A 22,425-nucleotide genomic window follows, 5' to 3' on the forward strand; every position below is an offset into this window, starting at 1 on the left:
TCAGGCCTGTCTTACATCACAACTATCAACTGACCCAGGTCGTAGCAATTACGTTTTGTTAACCCACAAAACTATGCATGACGGGATCTGAAGGCCCATACTTACAGTGCAGAGTAGATGGCTCATGACGTAATGCTCGTCAGTAACATAATTATTTTGGAACATGTGTGTATCCCTGGAAATTAAGCTAGCATTAGATCTGTCCAAAGCCTAATTGAATACTAATAACTTGTGTAGTGATGACAGCAATTGTTTACAGTGCTTAGAAATACATTGTTATTTTGCTGCGTGCATTCAGACATACATGCACCTGCACCCTTTCTGTGCACATGGGAGTCAAACGAGTGGCAGCACGCGCTATACACATGTCTGAAAGTCACACTCATTACATAAAGTCAGCTGACCGTCAATCAAGTTGAAGGTGTCATAGATGACACAGTTAGATACCAGCTTGGTATCCCATCTCCCTCCATCACTTCAGCAGCATAGTAAAACACAGCAGGCTTGGTTAAAAAAATCCAGAACATTTGCTTGAATAGGTTAATTGGGCCTTTGTGTTCAGTCAAAGAGCTGCAGAAAAACAAAGGCGAGACACTCGAGTCTGGATGAGCCATGCTCTGGTAGGATCTACGGTGGCTCAGTACCTGGGATTATCAACTGAACCCAGTTATGCACACAGCCCCCACACTAACCCCCAGGTCGAGACACCCCAAGCACCAAACGTCTTCACCACTCAAGAAGTTAAGACACGGTGGTGGGATGCATTTCATAAAGTGACATCAGCCGGTACCTGCTCACATTTCCACATTGTGGTTCAGGAACTGAAACCACCAAAGCCAATAGCCCGAGAACTATATCACGTTTCAGATTGTTTACAGGCACAGGTGCTCCTTCTGAGGCTATTGTTGGGGAGACAATGGAGTCCCTGTTAACTCTGTAGAGGCATGAGGTCTCAAAGGACGTAAATCACATCAAAGATAAATAAGAACTTGTATAAACTTCAGACCGAAATAACAACTCACTCAGGGCTCAAATTTAGAAAGATTTGTGTCGGGTTGCCTCACTCTTTTGCCTCGACACGAAATCCTTTTTGGTGTTTAGATTTGCGTGGGTTTGTAAGGAAAAAGTAACCACCACCGCGCATTGCATTGCGTTACATTGTATCAGGTAAGCATTCCATGGATGGTGCATGGGCATTCCTGCCCACCCACGGATTTTGATGCAATTCCATATTTACAAAGAGACTTGAGTTTGTGCCAAAATAGTATACTAGCCTGTGGATGGCTTAACGAGTAGAAATATGTTTATTTCAACTTGGTATTCCGTCCTTACATGTGTGCTCTATGCTGCAGCACACATACAAAGAAGAAAAAGCCTACAAGGATAGTTTTTGTGTAGGAAGCTACCCCTTCTCGAGGAAAATCTATCCTGACCATTGCGCAGGCTCCCTTGCTGTATGCCTGCATTGGCACTAAGCAACAGAAAGTGCACCAGCACAAGCAGGGAGCAGAACTGCACCATTTCTTTGAAGCTTTGGCACGGTTCTGCTCCCTCCCTTCCTCACAATGCTGCACAGCAACTTCACTTGCTATACTAACTTGCCTCAATTCTTTGTAAATATGCCTCCAGGGTTACAACTTTGTTGAAAGAGAGCACATTTTCAATAAACCACAGATCATATCTGCTGTGCATAACTGGAAACAGGCTGCAATCTAAAGAACTCCCTAAACTTATTTTAAGTGGCTCCTACACCTAGGCCTCATAGGGGACTCTCTTAAGGAAACACTTTGAACTACCCTACTGGGTACAATAGCTAAGCTCACCGAGCTGAGCACTCGCCGACGAGATCGGTAGGTTACAGATTAAAATCTCTACAAAGTCAACATTTCATCTTTATTACGGCTGTTAATATGAGTACAAAGTTTGCTTGGGTAAGAATTATTGCATAGAAATGTGTGTTGAAGAGCCTTATAAAAAACAGAACAAAACAGTGAAGGAGTGCATTTGCTTACCAGCTAATTCATCACCATACTCTTTTTCTGGTCTTAACTCATTTTTGGTGTACCTTATACACTTAGGACTTCTTAATAACGGGGTATAAAGACTAGACCTCAGTCACCACCACTTCAGACACTTCTGGACCTGTGGATACTCTGTCAGGAAGAAGGACTGGTGTGCTACTGAAGGACTAGCCACTCTGCTGGACTGCTGCTTTGCTGGGTTGATCTGCTGTCTGCTGCCCTCAGCCTAAGAAAGAAGGACTGGACCTTCACCTCTTGAACTCAGAACCCACAGTGACTCCAAGTTGGCTGGTCCCCTGATCTTAAGCCTCAGGGACATAACATGCTTCCAACCCTACACCAGAACTCTGCCAACTGTGAGTCTACCCTGCCAAGTGGTGCCACACGAGTCCTGCACCCTTGGAATTGAACCTAAGGTGCTTGCTAGCAAAACCAATGCATCTTCTCTGCTGGGAACCGCATTTCAGAGCCAAACCTACACATCTCCTCAGCTGAGCGGCGCATCCAAAGCAGAACTGACACATCGCCGCTGCTGCATGGATTGGACCCGCTGCAAAAGACTTGCATCACTGCCATCACCCGCATCTTGGGACTGACCCACCGCCTTTCAGAATCGCCACTGTGCAACGCTTTTCCTGGTGTAGGTCATCGCATTTATTGTCAAAAGCAGCCTCGACGACGACACTGAAACTTCGTGTTGTAGCTTCACTGCTCATCGGAATCAACGGATTGACTCACCTGCGCATCGCATCCCTGATACCAGACTTTCCATCGCAAGCCCCATCGACAGGATACTCGACGACGTCGACGCAACAGGACCTTGCACCGCAGCCTGGCAGCATCTTGGAACTGACGCGGACCCACGGAAGATTTAAGATACTTTCTTCAGTGGGCCTAACTGGGTCTCTGTAGCCGGTCCACACTCCATCGCGTTTGGCCTGAACTTGTGACTTTATCCCAGTCCGGCGAGATCAGATATCCCCAATAGCGCTTTGTGCTTTATTGCACTATTTCTCACTATACACTTTAACATTCAATATCTTGAGGCAGTGAGAGTGTTGATAGTGGGGCTCACCGGAGGAAGGAGTGAGCTGTGGCCTCCTTGGCAACATTTTCAGCACCTGCACTTCTTTTTTTACAAATTAAGCACTGCCTACACCTCACAAAAGGTATAGAGGAAGCCAATATTTATGACTTTTATATGCTAACATGCAAAACAAAAGGGCATGCATAGATGTTGTTTGCATAGCTTAGCACATATCGAACATCAGCAATGTATATCACCTCCATGCATTCCCAACTGTGGCAAATAAGGCAACTGAGACAATGAAAAATATAGTCATATTCTCAGAATCACGATATTTGGTCAAGTGAGAGAGCAGGATGAGACGTGAGGTCAAATCTCGCCAGAACTAGCGCATGCGCTGTCGCTTGTGAGAAAATGTGTTAGCTTAAAGTGGATTAGAGTCCATTTATTACTTACCATTGGTTAGGTTAATCGTCACTCTCATTTCCTTGCTTTTCATTGGCCAGAGTATAACGGATTCACTTCTTCTTCATGTGTTTGTACCTTCCCTTGGGCATGCCCCAAGTACCACGTTCTATCTAAGCCCAGTGTACTTCCACTGCTCGTGTGCTTTCGGAGGTACTTTTTTATTGTAGTTCCAACACTCCATAAAACTGCATTTGTTTGCAGACCGTCTCTCCCCAACCCCTGTCTGGTGTTGTTGCTTGCACCTGCTATTTCTGTCCCACCCCGCATTGTGTTTTTGCTTGCCTCATCCCTACCAAACCTTTACGCATTCAGCTGATGCTTGCCCCTGTCCTTCCCACCCCACCCGAATTCTGTTGTAGCTTGTCCAGTCCCTCCCATACCCTGCCACATTCCGTTGTTGTTACAGCATTGCCGGACTGATGTGCTCCCATGAGCATAAACCAATTTAGAGGGGACATGGTTCACCTAGTGTTAGACCTGTCAGCACTCAGGTGGTCTTCCTCTCCCCCGACTTTTTACCTTCCAGCTCCACTTTTTCTGACATCGTTTTTGCTGGTATTAGGACTCTAAGTACTTTAGCACTGTCAACCCATGCCATAATGCTTGTCTTCGCTCTTCTAAATATGACAATATTGGCTAATCTCCTACTGGTATATTTAATTTAGTTATAAGTCCCTAATAAAGGGCACTACATGCGTCCAGGGCCTGTCATTTAAATGCCACTAGAAGGCCTGCAGCACTGATTGTGCCACCCACTTCAATAGCCGTTTAAACACAGCTAACGCCTGTTATGCTATGTTATGTTAATATTTTATACAGTGCCTGGTTACTCCAGCTGGAGTGTCATCGTGCTCGGTTTTCTGCTTACCTTTCATTAAGTCTGTCATTGCTGAGCCTAAGTGTGCAGTTTTAAACTGCCATTTCGAGCTGAAAAAAATAACCTTCAGGATTACTGATGGGGGTAGGTTACCTGCACAATACCATGCTGATCAATTTACCGCTCAACATGTGGTTTTCATATGTAATACCTTAGGGTACAATTTTTATATTAAGTCGATTGCCTTATGCCTGAATATAGGTACCAAATGAACCACACTTGTTTCACATACATTAGGATATTGTCAGTTTGGTTCTGACAAATTGCCACAGATCCTTATGAAATTATGGCAAGAAACATGATGACGCTGATTTAAACCTAAAACACAGGGGAACATTACTTTCCTTCAGTGTTTCTCCATTTTTCAACAATGACAAGATCCACCACCAGAATGAGTAAGTCTTAGATGGCTCTTAGTCATTTTTAACTCTCACACTTTACTTCCAATTTATACACATTTATATCTCTTTTTAAACTGCAGTTTTCTCAAAAAGATCTCTGGCAAAAAGCCCCATCATTGATACGCGTTAGCCATTGCAGTGCCAGCCTAACGAGGAGTTGCCCAATGAGGAAGCATGCCACCCAACTGGGTGGATAAGGGCTCTTGCTCCGGATTTTTTCTAATATCCTTTTGACCTATTCTATACTTAGAGATGACATCATATGGTTTATTTAAAAATAAACCTAGTGCCAGGCCAAAACCATCTTTTTTAATATATATATAAGTCACACCCAAGGTAGGCCCTGGATGGCCCAGAGGGCATGGAGCAATGTATGTAAAAAGCAAGAAATGTACTTTAAAGTTTTACATGTCCAGGTAGTGAAAAATTCTTAAATTCGTTTTTCGCTTTAGTAAGGCCAGTATCTCCAATAGGATAACAATGGGATTACTCTATTACAGAGATACACAAAAACATATGTACACATCTACACATCTGCAGCAGGCTGCGAGATGAACGGTCGCCTATTTTGGAGCGAGTTCATCATTAACTCCAATGTTAATTCAATTAATTGAAAAAATTAAAACCGCCCAAGAGACAAATCCTACAAGTGTATCATAATACAGATCTTAAGGTGACTCGGGTGGTGAAGCATTGGCTATCTACATTGATGGTTTTGCATATTCACACTATTGACAAACATATATATATATTACTTCATCAAATGGATTATAGGTCCTTTAAGGCCATTGCACAATTTATTCTACACCTTTGAAAGACCTTTCTAAAATCTCTGCCACTATTGAAGTAAGATATTGGGATATTCCATTTTGAGCCACATCTCTCGACGCATTTGGGGACACTTTAATTACCTCACATGCGTACAATACCAATAGTGATGTCTAGATAATGTGCAATACTTGTCCTGAAGAAGGTGACAAATCCTTTTGTATTCACCGAAACGCCGCATCGACAGTTGTTTAATTTTTAAGAGTTTTTAATATTTTATAAGTATATTGTTTTTAACTACATAAAAGATACCTACAATAATTATGGTAGACATGTATATGTGATAATGTTTATATGATTTTGTCAGTCTATGCATTTGCACTTTGTCCCATATTTTGAGATATTGTGAATGTTTTTTTAATAAAGTACAATATATTTGCATATGTGTTTTATATTTAGTTATCAAATGTATTTGTTATCATTGCTACATAGTTCAGCAACCTATATATTTTCCTTTTTTACTGTATATTTAAGATCCACCTATTTGTGAAGATCTATATATATATCATATCACAGAAGTCATCAATTTGTTTTGCTGTGTTATTATATGCATTAATGTCGTTCCTTCATCTATGAAAGGTTAATCTTTCTTTTAGTTCTTTGCATAACCAACCCTTTTCTAAGTATTAGGGTAACTCCCTTACGTTTTTGTGGATTACCCTAATACATTCTATAAGTGAAATTTCGAAACCTTGATCTGTTTTCTGTCCCCTACGTCTTTGCTCTACGAGTCTATCTTCTCAACTCTCTAATTGTTTTCTATCATCTTTGTCACACCTGATGTGTTACCTTATTCCCTGCATTTCTGAGTTGCCCTCTATTCATTCTACCCATGCCCTTTTTCCTCTTCACTTGTATCCATGCTCTGCTCTCTCTCTCCCCTCGATCTTGGTTTTTTACGATCACTCTTCTAGCAGTGATTAGCTGTGTCTCCGTTTTATCATTTGTCTGCGTTTTTCCTCTGTCCTGTCCTCTACATCCTTTCAGTCTATCTTCTCTCTTCTTAATGCTCTCTTCTTCACATCATGGCTGCTTTCTCTTTGTATCTGATTTGCTCGCCTTTTCTTCTACTTAGCTCCGTCTTATGTCTCTCCTCTCCTGTTGTTTCTTTCTCCTCTTAATCTACTGATCTCTCTCTCATCTATAACACTGCCGCTGCCTGTGACCCCTGTCATCAGCCTGTACACGTCCCTGCTATTTTGAACTCTGTGTTTTCCTGGTGTCTTTCCTAAAAAAAGAGGAAGATGACATGTGTTTTACTTTCTTATGTACACTGAGTGCAAAAACAAAATGGACACCAAATGAAAATTCTTTTTTTGCATATATTAATCAGTGCAGTATAACTGGGTTATTTACAGAACAGGTAGCCGCTCGAGCACAGCAAGTGATGTCACTGCTAGTGCTGCCTGTAATTAGTAGGTCCAGGAAAGGCGGCGGCATTGGCATCCACTGCTCAGTTTGATGTGACTCTGCCTGCTACAGCACAGGCTTTGTCCCCAGCCGTAATGCTGCCAATGCCGGTAAGTATGGCTGTGGTGCCTACTGGACTCACGGACGCTCAGCTGTTACCATGCTGGGGTGCAGCGCACAGATTCTACAGGTGACGCCATTGAAATGAAATGAAATGAAAAGGAACTTAATTAAGCGCACTGTGGCCAAGCGGCTTCCTGGCGCTGGGGGGAAAAAAGGGAAAAAGGGGAGGGGAAAAGGGAAGGAGAGGGAGGGGAAGAAACGGATCCAGTACTGCAAACGATGGAGCTAACCAGGGAAGGCCTGAAGAAAGAGAAAAGTTTTTAATGCTTTTCGGAAAGCCGGATAAGTAGGAATTGATCGGATGGAGAATGGAAGGCTATTCCAATACTGAGGGGCAAGAACCGAGAACCGGGTGCCACCGATACGGGCTTTACGGAAGCGGGGGACTTGAAAAAGAAGTTGGGAGGACGAACGAAGAGTGCGAGAGGGAGTGTAGGGAGTGAACAAAGAAACAATAAACAGAGGGGCCGAGTGGGTGAAGGCTAAAAAGGCTAGACAGGCTAGTTTGAAAGAAGAACGAAAACGTACAGGAAGCCAGTGAAGGGACTTGAGAACAGGCGTGATGTGGGAAAATTTGGGAAGGTGAAAGATGAGCCGGGCGGCTTGGTTTTGGATGGCCTGGAGCCGGCGCATTTCATAGGCGGGGATGCCGGAATAGAGGGCATTCCCGTAATCGAGACGGGAGGTGATAAGGGCTGAAATGATGGATTTGAGGGCGTCAGTGGAAAAGAAGCGGGAAATTTTGCGAATGAGGCGAAGGGATAAGAAACAAGATGAAATTACAGCGCTAACTTGGGAGTGAATGGAAAGGTCACTGCTGACTTTAAGGCCTAAAGTACGAACAGTGGGAACTGGAGTGGGGGTGTGCCTAAAGAGAGGGGCCAGTGAGAAGGGGACCAGGGATTAGAGGGGCCACCAGTGAGGACAAGCTCCGTCTTGTCGGGGTTTAATTTGAGGTGGTTCGTGATCATCCAGTCCGAAATGAAAGTTAAAGTGGAACTAATAAAGGAAGAAGAGTCAGGAGTGGAGAGATCAAAGATGAGCTGGAGGTCATCAGCGTAGTTATACACTGAGACCCCCAGCTCGCGGAGGGAAAAAATAAGAGGGTAGATGTAAAGATTGAAAAGAAGAGGGGAAAGGGAGGAACCTTGGGGGACCCCACACACAAGAGGGCGGGGGGGGCGGAAAAGCCAGCAAGCTGGACTGCCTGGGACCTACCCTGAAGGAAGGACTTCAGCCAGGATAGTGCTAATCCCCTGATGCCGGCTGCGCTGACACGGTCGAGAAGGATGTCATGATCAACCGTGTCAAACGCTGCCGACAAGTCGAGGAGCACCAGCGCCTGGGGGAGGTTGGAATCAGCCCCTCCCTTAAGCTCGTCCAGGACTGCAGTGACGACCGTCTCGGTGGAGTGTCCCGGGCGGAAGCCCGCCTGGTGGGAGGCCAGGAGGCCATGCCTCTCAATGTGTGAGGAGAGGCAGGAGGTGACATGGCTTTCCACAATCTTCCCCAGGTAGGGGAGAAGGGAGATAGGCCTGAAGTGAGAAGGTGAAGAAGGGTCCAGGCCAGGTTTTTTTATTATAGGAAGAACAATAGCCATTTTGAAGGAGGAGGGAACAGATCCTAGGGCCAGGGATGAGTTAAGAAGTGTGAGGGGGGTCCAGGAGAGTGAGAAAAAAGGGTTTGAAGGATCCGGGCCGGCGCACAGTCAGCTGGCGATCCCGATTTGACCTTGACCAGCAGAGCAGAGAATTGTGCAGCAGTGATGGGGGGGAAGAGGTCTAACAAAAAAGGCGGAGGGGGGAGAGGGGGGATGACCAGGGTTTGAGAGACTGCGGGAATGTTGGCTTTAATATCAGAAATTTTGTCGATAAAGTGATTGTTGAGGGAAAGACAAAATGGGAGGGAAGGGACGACGCTAACGTTAGTACGATCGGATGTGGCAAGTTGTTTTACGAGTGAGAAAATCTCTCGGGATTTGTTGGAAGAGCGGGTGACTTGTTCGGAGAAGTATTCCATTTTTGCCGAGGTGATAGCTTTTTTATAGTCGTTGAGTAATGATTTGTACTTAATACGAAGAAGAGGACAGTAGTGGTGCCTCCATTGGCGCTCTGATCGCCTGAGATTGAGTTTTAACTCTTTAAGTTCACTAGTGAACCATCTGTGGGCCTCATGGGGCCGGCCAGATTTGATGTTTTTAAGAGGGGCGACGAGGTCACAGGAGGAGGATAACCAAGCACAAACAGCATCAGCTTGATCTTCCAGGGAGAGGTCGGTCAAGTCCGGCGTAGTGGAGGCCAGAGAAGAAGAAAGAAGGGAGAGATCTGTCTGATTCCAGCAGCGGGCTGTCAAGTTTTTTGGGCGGGGGACTTTAGGATGAGAGGAAATGGGAATGTTAAAAGAAATTAAGAAGTGATCTGACCAGAGACAAGGGAGAGTGGAGAGAACGGAGAGGGGGCAGCGCAAGGACCAGATTTGGTCCAGGGTGTGACCCTTAACATGAGTGGGTGAGAAGACGTGAGGAAGAAAGTTTAAAGAGTGAAGAGTTGCCGAAAAATCTTTAGAGGTTGAGCTTTCTCGAAGATCATCCGGCCAGTAATTGAAGTCACCTAATAGGACAACTGCCGAGTTGTTTACTGATAGAGTGGCCAAGATGTCTTGAAAAAGGGGGACAAATTGAGGCATAGGCAGAGGGGGCCGATAGACAAGGACAAAGGTGAGGGGGTCAATGAGATTAGTGGACCGAGCGACCAGGAAGTCTACGTTGGGTATAGGAGAGTGGTGAAGAAGCTGAAACTTCAGCGTGGACCGAATAATCATTGCCACTCCTCCGCCGGTTTTACTGGCCGGTCGGTCCGCACGGAGGGCGTAATGTGTGTCAGGAAGGATAGTTAGAAGATCAGGGAGAGAATCAGGGGAAAACCATGTCTCCGTGAGAAAAAGGTAATCAGGGGAATCTGTGGAAAGAAGATTGAAGAGTTCAATTTGATGCTTAACAGCTGACCGGGTGTTTAACAGAAGGGCCGAGGCTGCAGGGGGTGACGGCGGAAGGGAAGGGGTAGCCTGGTGGACCATAGGAGGGGGGATGGAGGGTAAAGAAAAGGGGGATGGAGTTGAGCAGGAAGGTGCAGAAATGCCAAATGAAGCAATACCTAAGGCTAACGGGAGAGGGACAGAGGTGGGAGCCATGAGTGAGGATAATTGGGCGGAGGTATAAGACACAAATTGGGCAGGGTCTATGGCCCCGGGTCCCGGCCGGTCGCGGACGGGCGCAGACGGGCTTGCCTTAGGCGCGCCTTCGGCGCGCAAACGGCGCGCCCGCTGCGCCCGTCCGCTGCGCGTACGGTGGAGGCACATTGCGCACAAAGGTTGTATTGGGCCAAGGCCGCATCGAGCACATTGAAGATAGCAGAAATGCAGGGCTGCAGGATATGCTACTCTGGCTACGCAGCAAGTGGAAAGTCCACACTTTTATTTTTCCTCAAGAGCCCCCACTCCCAAGTTCCAAATGCGCTCTCGCATCTTTCTTGCCTCAACTCCGTCTTGAGCCAGCCCCCAGCTACAATTATCCAATGAGAGTTTACATTTCATATGTTTAATAAAAAAATGAAAAACAAGTCACCCTGCATTTTGTGCAGTTGCGTAACTATTCTAGAAATGGTGACATTCGAAGTTATAAAATATTTCGATTCACGTATATCCGTGAAAATGTTCTCACATAACAGATAAGCAGGGAATACATTTTTCTTCTTGTGAGAGCAGGCATATAGTGGTTAAAAAATATAACCGAAACTGTATTAATTAGCACAAAAAGGCTACAACTATTATAATTCTAAAGGATAAGCACAATAGAAAATATAGCTTTTTTGCACATTTATTCATTTTTCAGAATATGATGAAGATTTTGAAGCTGACGAAGATAAACCAGACGAAGAAGTTAATGAAGAGGAAGTGGTTAAGGAAATGATGAATGGAAAGTCGCTGTCAAACGGGGATCATGAAAGAGATGATTTAGACCTTGAAATGGAGGGTACAAACTCATCAAAACAAGCACAGGAAGCGTCTGACAGTGAGAAAGAGGAGAACGACGCATACTCTGACACGGAGTTTGAGCATGGAGAAAAACAAGGTTAGTCATCACTAATGCGATTTTGCATTTCTGACTGCACTTCTGAGTGGCAGAGAGGGGCTGTCATTTAGTTTTTTTTTTACTCTCATCTTCTCTAGCACATCCTCGTTATCTGTCTTTGTCTATTCACAAATGAAACTGAATTGGTTCAGGTTTTATCTTCTCTAAGGTACCATTGTAGCATACGAAATAGTACAAAAAGAAATGTCTAACTCTTTATAAATTCAACATTACTGAATATTCCATTCCAAGCAGGCAATCTCAATACACTCTAATTAGATCCAAGAGCTACACCGATCAAGAAAGGCCCTCTCCCCATGTTAAGCGCGTATTGCGGCACGGGTCTGTAACGAGAACCATGTTTTTTATTTTATTTATTTAGTTAGTGTTTTGTATCGTGACATCCAATAGGATGTCAGAACACTTTATATAAGCTCGATGGGTGTAAAATTGACACTTTGTAGTGGTAACGTACAATTACATAGATGTATGTGATATAATAAGTGTAATTACACAATTTACAAAGGTCCAGTGCAAAGGAAAGAAAAAAAAAAGTACGGGGCAGATTTACAAGCCCCTTGCGCCACTTTTGCGTCATTTTCTCCATTTTAAAAATGACGTAAAAGTGGCGCAAGGGGCTTGTAAATCTGCCCCTACGTGTATATGATATTTTGGCACTTCAGCAGTAGAGGATGTTGGAGGACAATAAAGTAAGTTCAGAGTGCAAATTTGTTAGCTCAGTGGTCAATCCCTCTAGCCACTAGGCATTGTGTAATTTAGCCACCAGTAATATGAAATAATGAAGCGTAGCGGTGATTCGCATCAATGGACTGTAAGACAGCCCAACAGGATGTGGTTTGCATTTTAAGGTATGGTAATTTTTCAGAAGTTTTTAAATTCTAGTGAGACAATTTTTTGGGCTCCACAATTTGGGACATACCCCCAGATGCATCAAGCATCCATTTTGCGATTCCTTATTAGCGAAAAATAAGGAATCGCTAATAAGGAATAGCAAAATGGTATGCAGGAAGAAATCACTTTAAAAATAGCGATTTCTTAAAATTCCTTAATTGCGATTCGTAAATTGCGAGTCGCAATTAAGGAATACCTCCCCATTGATTCCTATGGGCCTAGAGACCCATAGGAATGACTGGGAAGAATTTTCAATTTGCGAATCGCAATTAGCAAATCGCAAAATGAGAATGCGATTTCAAAGGTGCAGGGGTGTCCAAAGGACATCCTGTTGCACCCCTGAAATTGATCTGTGCACATATGTTGCGCACACGTGTATGCGCAACATGAAACTTTGAAAAATGCACTTTAGTGCATTTTTCAAAGTTTTTGCAAATTACCATGAAGTTGTACTTCATGGTAATTTGCAAGCCCTATTAGCGAAATCGCTATTTTTTAAACTTTAATGCATTGCATTTAAGCAATCTCAATTTGAGATTCCTTAAATGCAAGTAATCGCAATTTAGCGAATTCTCAATTTGAGATTTTTGCATTTGGGATGATGCATCCCAAATGCAAAAATACCGGTCGCAAAGGGGCAGATTCCCTATGCGAGCGGTTTTTAGCTTCATGCATCTGGGCCATAGTCTTTTTATTGGAGGATATATAGGTCCAGATTTGCAGGTAGCATCCCTTCTGCAGAGGTCATGTTACAGATTTTCGAAGCAAATCCCAGGATTGAGCAGGTTAGAAAGGACACTTAATTGTTGCATCAAGTTTTTTCCAGTTTTAGACTGCTGGTGATCCAAAGCAATCAATCAATCAGGGCATTGTAAAGCACGCTACTCACCTGTGAGGGTCTCAAGGCGCTGGGGGGGGTTGGGGGGGGACGCTCCTTTCGGCCGAAGAGCCAGGTCTTGAGGGTCTTCCTGAAGGTGTCCAGGTAGGGGGCGTGTCTGATGTCTACCGGTAGCTCTTTCCAGGTCTTGGCTGCGATGTGAGAGAACGATCTTCTGCCTGATCTGACTCTGTGGATCCGCAGGGTTTCAGCCAGTGCGAGGTTGGATGATCGCAGGTTTCTGTTGGGTACGTGGAAGTTTATTCTGTCGTTGAGGTATTTAAGTCCTTTGTTGTGCAGGCATTTGTAGGGGTGAGTGAGAATTTTGAAGGTGACTCTCTTCTCCACGATGAGCCAGTGGAGTCGCCGCAGGTGTTGGCTGATGTGTTCGTGCCGGGGGATGCCGAGGACGAGTCTAGTCGCCGTGTTCTGTATCGTTTGCAGTTTGCGGAGCAGGGACTTGTTGATGCCGGCGTAGAGTGCATTGCCATAGTCGAGTTTGCTGGTGATGAGTCCGTGGGTGACTGTTTTCCTTGATTTGGGGGGGGATTCATTTGAAAGTCTTTCGGAGGATGTGGAGGGTGTTGAAACAGCTGGAGTTGATGGCATTGACCTGTCTGTTCATGGTGAGTGATGAGTCAAGTATGATGCCGAGGTTCTTGGCATGGTCTGAGGGGGTAGGTGGGCTTCCGAGAGTGGTGGGCCACCAGGAGTTGTCCCATGCTGAAGGGGTTCCTCCGAGGACGAGGACTTCTGGTTTCTCGGCATTGAGTTTTAGGCAGCAGTTGGTCACTTCTTGCATTCCTCTCTGGAAATTGAGTTTTGCGGTGGTGCGGTCTTTGGTGAGGGAGAGGATGAGCTGCGTGTTGTCAGCATAGGATACCATGTTGAGGCTGTGTTGTCGGACGATGTCTGCGAGGGGGGCCATGTATATGTTGAAGAGGGTCATGTTCCGAGATGACCCTTGTGGTACTCCGCAGGTGATGTCGGTGGGGCGGAGAGGAAGGGTGGTAGTCTGGTCCTTTGGCTTCTTCCGGTGAGGAACAAGAGGATCCAGTCTAGAGCAGTTCCTTGTACACCTGCCTAGCGTAGTCTGGTGATGAGTGGGTGATGTGAGACGGTGTTGAAGGCTGCGGAGAGGTCGAGGAATATGAGGGCCGTGGAGTGAGTGGCCCTGGTCCAGGAGGGTGTGGATGTCATCTGTGGCAGCGAGTTGGGCAGTTTTGGTGCTGTCGTTGGCTCAGAATCCGGAGTGGGGCGGGTTGAGGATGGTGTGTTCTTCGATGAACCATGTCAGTTCCCTGTTGACTGCTTTTTCTGCCACTTTGGCTGTGAAGGGGAGAAGCAAGATGGGCCGGTAGTTTTTGAGGTCGGTGGGGTCCACCGTGGGTTTCTTGAGCAGGGGCCTGACTTCGGCGCGCATCCAGTCATCTGGGAATGTGCCTGTTTGAAGGTGGTGTTGACGGTGCGGGGGTCAGGAGTCAGTCGGGGCCCCCAAGTGGATGCTTTTCATGGCTGCTGTGGTGTCCGGTGATCGTGATTGGTGTCCAGTTGGAGATGGTGGGCTGGCTGGTGTATTAGGGAGGCGTGGGGCTGGCTAAGGTGTCTTGAGGGAAGTCAGTTAAGTTGTCGTAGACTGTTCTGATCTTGAGGTAGAAGAAGGTTCCAAGCTTGTCGTAGAGGTCCTGGGACGGGGTGGTGTCTGTGGCTTCGCTGCGTGGATTTGTGAATTCCCGGATGACGTTGAAGAGTTCCTTGGAGTTGGTGAGGATTTTGTTGTGGATGAAGTTCTTTTTGGTAGTACTGCATTGGTTGTGGTAGTCTGTCATGGCAATCTTGTAGGTGGAGTGGCAGTAGGGTAGTCTTGGCATTCCTCCACTTCTTTTCCAGGTGTCTGCAGGTGCGTCTGGCTTCATGGAGGTCGGTGGTGAACCAGGCGGCTTTTCTGGGTCGTTGTTTGCCGGGGTTGCGTAGCGGGCGAGCTCGTCTGCACAGTTGGAGATCCATGTGTGGAGTTCTCTGGCTGCGGTGTTTGCGTAGGATGCCCAGGTGTGGTTGTCTCAGGAGAGGATGGAGTTCAGTTGCTCGCTGGTGATCTTATTCCAGTTCCTTCGTGGGGGGCGCGAAGCTGGTTTAGGTGTTTTGGCTTTCTCGACTGTGAAATGGTCGCAGTGGTGGTCAGTCCACGATGTGGCGTTGTGTGGCTGAAGCGGCTGCTGTTTCCTGCAGCAAAGATGGGGTCGAGGGTATGCCCTGCCCCGTGTGTCGGTGTGTTGACGAGTTGGTTGAGTCCAATGCTGACGAGGTAGTCACATAGGATGGATGAGTTGTGGTCACTGGCGTTGTCTATGTGGAAGTTGAGGTTTCCGATGAGTATGTAGTTCATTGATGCGATAGTGTGGGCTGCGATGAAGTCGATGCTGGAGTTGTCAAAGGGGGGCCAGGGCCAGTCAGTCAGTCAAAAACACTTTATTCGATTAATTAAAATCATAAAAGGCACACATTTCATCAATAAATTATACAATCAAGCGACCATAATATACACCCACAGTATTAAAAACACATTTCATAAAAACACTCAATATAAAATCAGTCAGGATTACAAGAGCTAGGGAGAATCTTCGATCTACGCCGCACAGCTGCCACCAGAAAACTGGCCACACTAAACATAATGTGGGTACTGCTTAACAGCTGTAGATATAACAAGGTCTAACTTGTGAGAAGCCGGCATCTTTCAAAATTGGAAGCAGATATTTTTTCCGACAATCTGAGTAAAACCCGCAAAACATAATAAAATGCAGTGTGTCTTGGTGAGAGAAATTGTTGCATTTGCGCGGCCTGCTAGATTCAGGTTTACCCCAGGTTGGGTAGAAGCCTAGGGTGTAATGGATCAGGTTAAATCTGAATCTAATCAATAAGAGTCTATGATAAGATTTGGAAACAATTCTTAAATAAGGTTCCAGCGAGGGGGAAGAAAGAAGCATAAAATGCGCGCTAACCCAGGTTTTTGTAAGTTCCCTCTTCTCACGATCCAGTTTTGCCCTGTCTAAAAAATTGTGCTTAATCCACAATACGATACAGAAGGGGATGATGGATGGAGCGTTTGAGCAAATCAAACACTCACCCCCAGTCAACTGATCTGGGTTTAATGCATCACCATTCTTTAGCCCACTCAGCCACCCCAGTTCAGACATGGCCATATGCAAATCAGTCTGACCCTGTGCCTCATGGGAACAGTCCAGCCCGAACTGCCAAGCCATGTCTTCCCTGGACCGGAAACAAGCATCCTGGGACCGGTTTCGGATTCATAATCCTCATCAGCCAGGCTCTCTTGAAAACAGTGGCCAATTGAGCAAGGGACTCACGTCTGAGCATACCCTGCCAACTTAGGGCGAACAAAGCGATACAGAAGGGAATCGCTTTGTTCGCCCAGGAGTAAACAGAGGGTAACAGTAGAATGGGCAGCGCACCAGATCACACATATCACAAAATACAACAAGGCACAAAAGTAGCAAGAAGGAAAAACATACAACAATAGCAAGAGTTACACGAGGGGACAATTACCTGATGGCACAGAGCAGGCTCGAACCCTACCTGGGTAGGGCTAAAGGGATCTGCATTGGAGCAGAGCACCGCAGAGCTGCTAGGGGGAGAGCAGGGGTCAGATGTCGTGGGTCAGGGTGCGCCAGGTCCCAGGGGCTGCCTCCAGAAGCAGAGAAAGTCGGGGCGTGCTGTCGTGCTCCCTGCGAAGCTGGCGGGAGACTCAGGATACCATCGCTGGGCACCCAAGAAACTGAGAAAGTTGGGGAGCATCGTTTCAACCCCCCTGCAGGTGCCCAGGGGCAGAGGATCCCAACCCTGAGCCCTAAAGAAGACAAAGTCGAGGAGTGCTGTCTTGCCCCCGTGAACCTGCATGGGGGCCCATGATCCAATCCCTGGGCCGGATGGCCAACCGGAGGAGGATGGAGTGCCGTTGCACTTCCCCGAATCCCTTGGCAGCCGGCCGCAGCACCAACGTCAGCACGCAGGAGCAGGCAGGTCTAAATAAAGGGACAACACGTGAAGGTGCTGGCCAGGTGGGGAGCCGGAGAGAGCGGCCGGGTGTGGGCTCACTGAGCTGCACTTTAAGGCAAGAAAGGCACATGGAGTGCCCAGGTGTGACAGGGCACCCCGAGAAAAAGTAGGGGAATCCAGCACAGCATGCCCCGACGAAGCTGCTACTACAATATGCACGCACCTAGGAGAGAGTCCCATAATGCCCTGCAGAGCCTGGCCTTGGTGGAAAATGGTTCTTTTACTGGCATCTGGTGATTGTCGGAAGAGGGGATCACTGCCAAATTGAAGAAACTGTGCAGCGGGGCTGCAGAAGCAGCACAGGTTCCCCCCAAAAGAGTTGGAAAGTCCCCAGCCTAAGTCTCTGGTGACTCTGAGACAGTAACCCTGCAAGGGTTTTGGAACTCTTTCAAGCCTTCCTAATGCTGGAACTTTTGTTCTACAGCTTGGACAGCTGAAGATTAGTGCTACACCTAGGTGTGAGAAGGTTAATATGGGTCATCATATTTGAGACATCTCTAGGGGTGTAAAGGTGAAATTGCACAGTGATACATTTACATTAAGGTTGTCCCTTGGGGTTTAAGATTTGCATGTGGTATCTTATGCCAAATGTGAGTATATGTTGCTGGCATTCTTTAGGGTTGCCTGATTTATAGCTGCATAGTCACGTAATGATATAGATGATGCCTTTTAGGAACTGTATTTTACTTGCGTTATTCATGCTAATAGTTATGATAAGTACTCCTCACTCCCAGTCATGCTTAGACATGTTTTCTTGCTACTACTTTAGTTGATTAACAAGACTGTCAGCCACTATGATTAAAGTTTGTTGTCAGTATTAGGTGTTCTCGGTCAGGGTTATATGTAACTATGGCATGTGTTCCCATTATGAAATGCTTGTTGAAATAATGGGTAGACACTTGCTTGGTGCCATTGGTAAGGGCCCTCACTCCAATTTATGGTCAACCCGTGGCATTTAGGGGCAGATAATGTTTATACATGCGAGTGGTGGTACTAGACCTCCCTCCTGTGGGAGGGGTGTGAATGTTTACGCAATGTAATCAAGAAGTATTTCAATCAGCTTACGTATGTTTGTAAACTATTGCTTAGTATTGAGTAGTGTTTGTGTAATAAATGTACTTTTCCTTTTTCTAAAGAAAAGCACAGACTAGACTATCATTTATTGAGTGTTATTATTGCGTATCTGAGAATGGTGATTACTAGGCCTCACCACATCCCTTGAGTGGGCTTTGGACTGCTCTGCAATGCTGCCCTATGAGAGTCAAGCGCTAAAATGGGGAGTTGTTTGGTTCCCAGTGCAGGATAAGTGTAGACCCATTACATGTGCAGGTCACACAACTAATGCCTCGTTTTCCAACGATATGGTTATCTTCAAATCAAAGTATGCTAATGAGATTGATACACACTTTTCAATAGGCTTGCCGTATGTATCGACCTCTGTTACAAAGCACACCAATACTCACATGGATCACTGCATGATTAATAGTTGAAAATTCAATAAAAACAGGTGTATGTTTCACGGCATGTTTTGATAGAGGAAGTGTACTAGATTACCAGCATAAACATTTACTGCTAGTGTGTTCCAGAACAATAGCAGCATGAATTTCTGTGGCCTTAGAACTGCACTTTAGAAGATAAAGTGAATATTATTCCAAATGGTCAGTCATATTATTCAAATATCAGTTTTAAATTTGTTTTAGAAATACTCTAATCTCATAATGCAACATCACTAAACATTAGCCTGAAAATGCATTAATCCAAGTAAAACATATCCGATTTTCATTTTGTTGTAATTAATCCCCATTCCAGAATAAAAACGTTCCATTTTCTAACTATACACATATTATTGCTTTGAATACCAGTTCTTCATTTCAGATAAACGCATACGGCTGGTAATTTTCTAAAAGCACATTTTATCTCCTGGCATCAGCTTTTCCTGTTTTATATTTACACTGGGTTGACCTCCAAATACCAGCTTGTCATTTTATGCTTCTGTGGCATAATATCAGCAATAAAAAATATTTCAATACTAAGTATCATCAAAACTATATTGAAGATACAATATCAACTCTGCATTTTTACTCTCTAAAGTACAAACATATTGACAAAAAAATATAGTGAAAAAAAGATCACTATTGTATAGGTAAGTGAATAAAATATAAAATATTTATTATATATCAGCTTTAAAAAAGACATTAATGTAAAAAATTGCATTACAAAAATATACATATAATATTGGAAACAAATACATTTTCATAAATGAATGTACACATTTAAAATAAATGCAAACAAATAATGAACATAATATGTAATCAAAGTGTTGAACATAGAATAAACAAACAAAAAAGAATAATCACTAATAATTAAAATTATATATTACAAAATAAAAATATAAAATAAAAGTAATACATGCTTAAAATACAAATAAATATAAAGTAATTACTCAAACAATGATAATTATATACAATACAAAATAACATTAATACTAAAATAACTTTTAAAATTAAATCACAAACATGTATGTTAAAAATAAAAATCACATTTAAAAAAGACCTGAGTTAAAATAATATAAGTAATATACTGCAGACTTTGATAATAAATAAATACAGCTTTTATTGAAATAAAAAATAACTCCAGTTGCAACATCAAAATAATAAAAATGTAAAGATTCTATAGGAATGGACTGTTGTACATATATTCAAACAAAAATAGGAAAAAAGGAATACAAAAAATGTACTTTACTGCTACAACCTAAAAACCTTTGGAAACAAATCTTGGACTTTGGAGACCACTTTTACTATACACATTCCAATGTGAGCAGCAGTAGGGAAAGTGTTGGACTTAGGCTACGTCAGATTTACTATTCCAACTCCATCCTAAGCACAGTAGGCAAACCTTTGAACTTTGGAGGGATCAGATATGCTATTCCCACTCCAACCCAAGCAATAGGAGGAAAAGTGTTAGACTTTGTAGGGGATAGATTTACTATTCCCAACACTAAATTAAAAAAAAAACTAAACAGAACTCACTACTTATGGAGGAAAAATATAACAAAATGTATTTCTGCAAATTGATTATTTAAAAAAAAGAAAGTTTCTAATTGAATCATTACAAACATATATATTAAAAACACCTCACCCTAAAACCTAAAACAGAACATTCCCCTTAAAATAGTAGAAAAAATATTAATACAGAAAATTAAAAAGATTAAAATGTATATATACAAATAATAAAAACATAACACATTTAATGAGTATAACATTTATTAAAATAAATAAATAATTTACATTATTAATAGTTGACCTTAACAATAAACAGTTAAAAAATGTATTAAAAAAATAAAAAATATATAATAATAATAATAAAATTAGCAAATGAAAAAATATGAAGTAAACAACTATTTGTTAATGATTCTAACATATACAATAATAACTATTACCAACTCAATACCTTTAAATCAAACAACCTACAAACAATTATTTGAAATAGTATTAGAAATCATTGAATAATACAAAATAATGAAAACAATAATACATGAGAGTACTACTTGTAAATATAAAAATCATAATGTATTAATGTATTTAATCAATAATTAAAAAAATAATTAAAACGATTAATCTAATTAACCAGTTAAACTCATATAAAACATATGATTTATAAACAATTATGAATATATATATTAAAAAATGGTCTGCTTTTCTCCCCTACAAATTCCAAAACCCCAAAATAAAGATAATTAAAATAACATAAAAAAATCTTTAAAATATTAGCAAAACAAAAATAAAATAATCTCTGCTATAACATAATTACACACAATTAACATTAAATAATAATAATTTATAAAGTAAAACATAACTAAATAATTAAGAAAACGATATCATATACAACTATAGTACAAAAAATTATATTCTTGACTTCAGTATTTTGTCCCATGATATTCTTGACTTGACAATATTTTTTACACAATATATGTTTCCAACTATAGTCTTGAAACAATATTAAGGTTGTGTACTGGACTCCCAAGTACTGCTTTCCACATGGATAAATACTCTTCCGTCTCCAATTATCACCAGGAATGTCAATTATGTACTAAAGTTGGCTTACACAGTTACTGGAAATATTGGTTAGATTAGTGTGACACCCACCTTATGCCAGGAAAGTCCACTTTATGGATTAGATGGCTACACAATGTCATGGAGGTCTATAGGATGTCATAGGTGGCCAACAGTTGCTTGACATGAACCCCATATTCTTGGGGTGGCCATGTGATGCATGGTAGGTTCAGCATATACCAGAAATTCTCATCAGAAGCTAAAGAATAAAGTGTACCTGCTGTGAGAGTGTTTCTGCTGCAATTGAGTTCCAGATGCTGCGGAAAAGTGTCTGCTACATGAGTGGATGCTGTAAGGCAATGCCAACTGTGAGCATGTGGCTGCTGTTCGAGGGTGTCTCTTGCAATTAGGGTTGCAATCTGACCAGTATTTTACTGGCCTGGATTGTATTTTCTATTGTATGAATCTATGAGAAGCCAAATTAGGGGAGCACCAGTTGCTGAAGCATTAACATGGATTCCACTTCTGATATAAAACTGTTTTGGCCAAGCTCCTGTTATGAGTTGTAGATAAGGATGCCTTCCTACATGTGGACTATTCTGTAGCTGATTCATTGGGTATTAGGCCATCTTTGTTTAACTTCTTATTGAGAGCTCTTAGTGTATTTTATTAGTATGACTTGTGTTTGCCGTTCACATTTAATAGCTTCCATGAAGTATCCAATTAAAGACTACGTGGATGATAGAATCAAATTTGTTTTGTTTAACCACTCTAGTCTTTGAATCTATTATTCTGGTTGATATTCCTTTAAGGGGACATATCAGACTCTTACTTTTTCTTGGTGCCTCAGATACGTAATCGTCAAATGTGATTTTGCTTACAGTTTTTCCTGGCATTTTATCTGGGTCCAGAACTTTGTAAAGTATTTGCCTTGTCCCAAATAAAATTCGATTAAAGAACCTTAGGTATGGTATATGAGGTCTGGATAGCATTCCAGTAAGTGTATTTAGCCAACAGACTACTTTTCAACTTGGGCTTCGTTTTGCAGTGTCACTGATGTAATACTTATCGTTAATTTCTCAAAGTGATAATTCGCTGGAGGTCTCAAAAACTTCTCCCTCATTATCATGTATGAGACAGATAACACGTGTAGAATCCCATGAAAATGGCATAGACCACATATATGGAGACTTGTGCGAGACTACAACACTCTATCCCTGCAAGCC

The 22,425-nt window shown here is 43.1% G+C and overlaps 1 protein-coding gene across 1 annotated transcript in view; it reads left to right on the forward strand.

The window, feature by feature from the left end:
• ERICH3 (glutamate rich 3) overlaps nucleotides 1-22,425 on the forward strand; it is a 594,366-nt gene that overhangs the window by 335,594 nt on the left and 236,347 nt on the right. The window contains exon 11 of the mRNA XM_078668660.1: nucleotides 11,045-11,284. Coding sequence (XP_078524786.1) covers nucleotides 11,045-11,284 — 240 coding nt within the window. The remainder of the gene's footprint in view (nucleotides 1-11,044; nucleotides 11,285-22,425) is intronic.

The sequence above is a fragment of the Lissotriton helveticus genome, chromosome 1_2 (genome assembly GCF_964261635.1).
Source record: "Lissotriton helveticus chromosome 1_2, aLisHel1.1, whole genome shotgun sequence".
Lineage (NCBI taxonomy): Eukaryota > Metazoa > Chordata > Amphibia > Caudata > Salamandridae > Lissotriton > Lissotriton helveticus.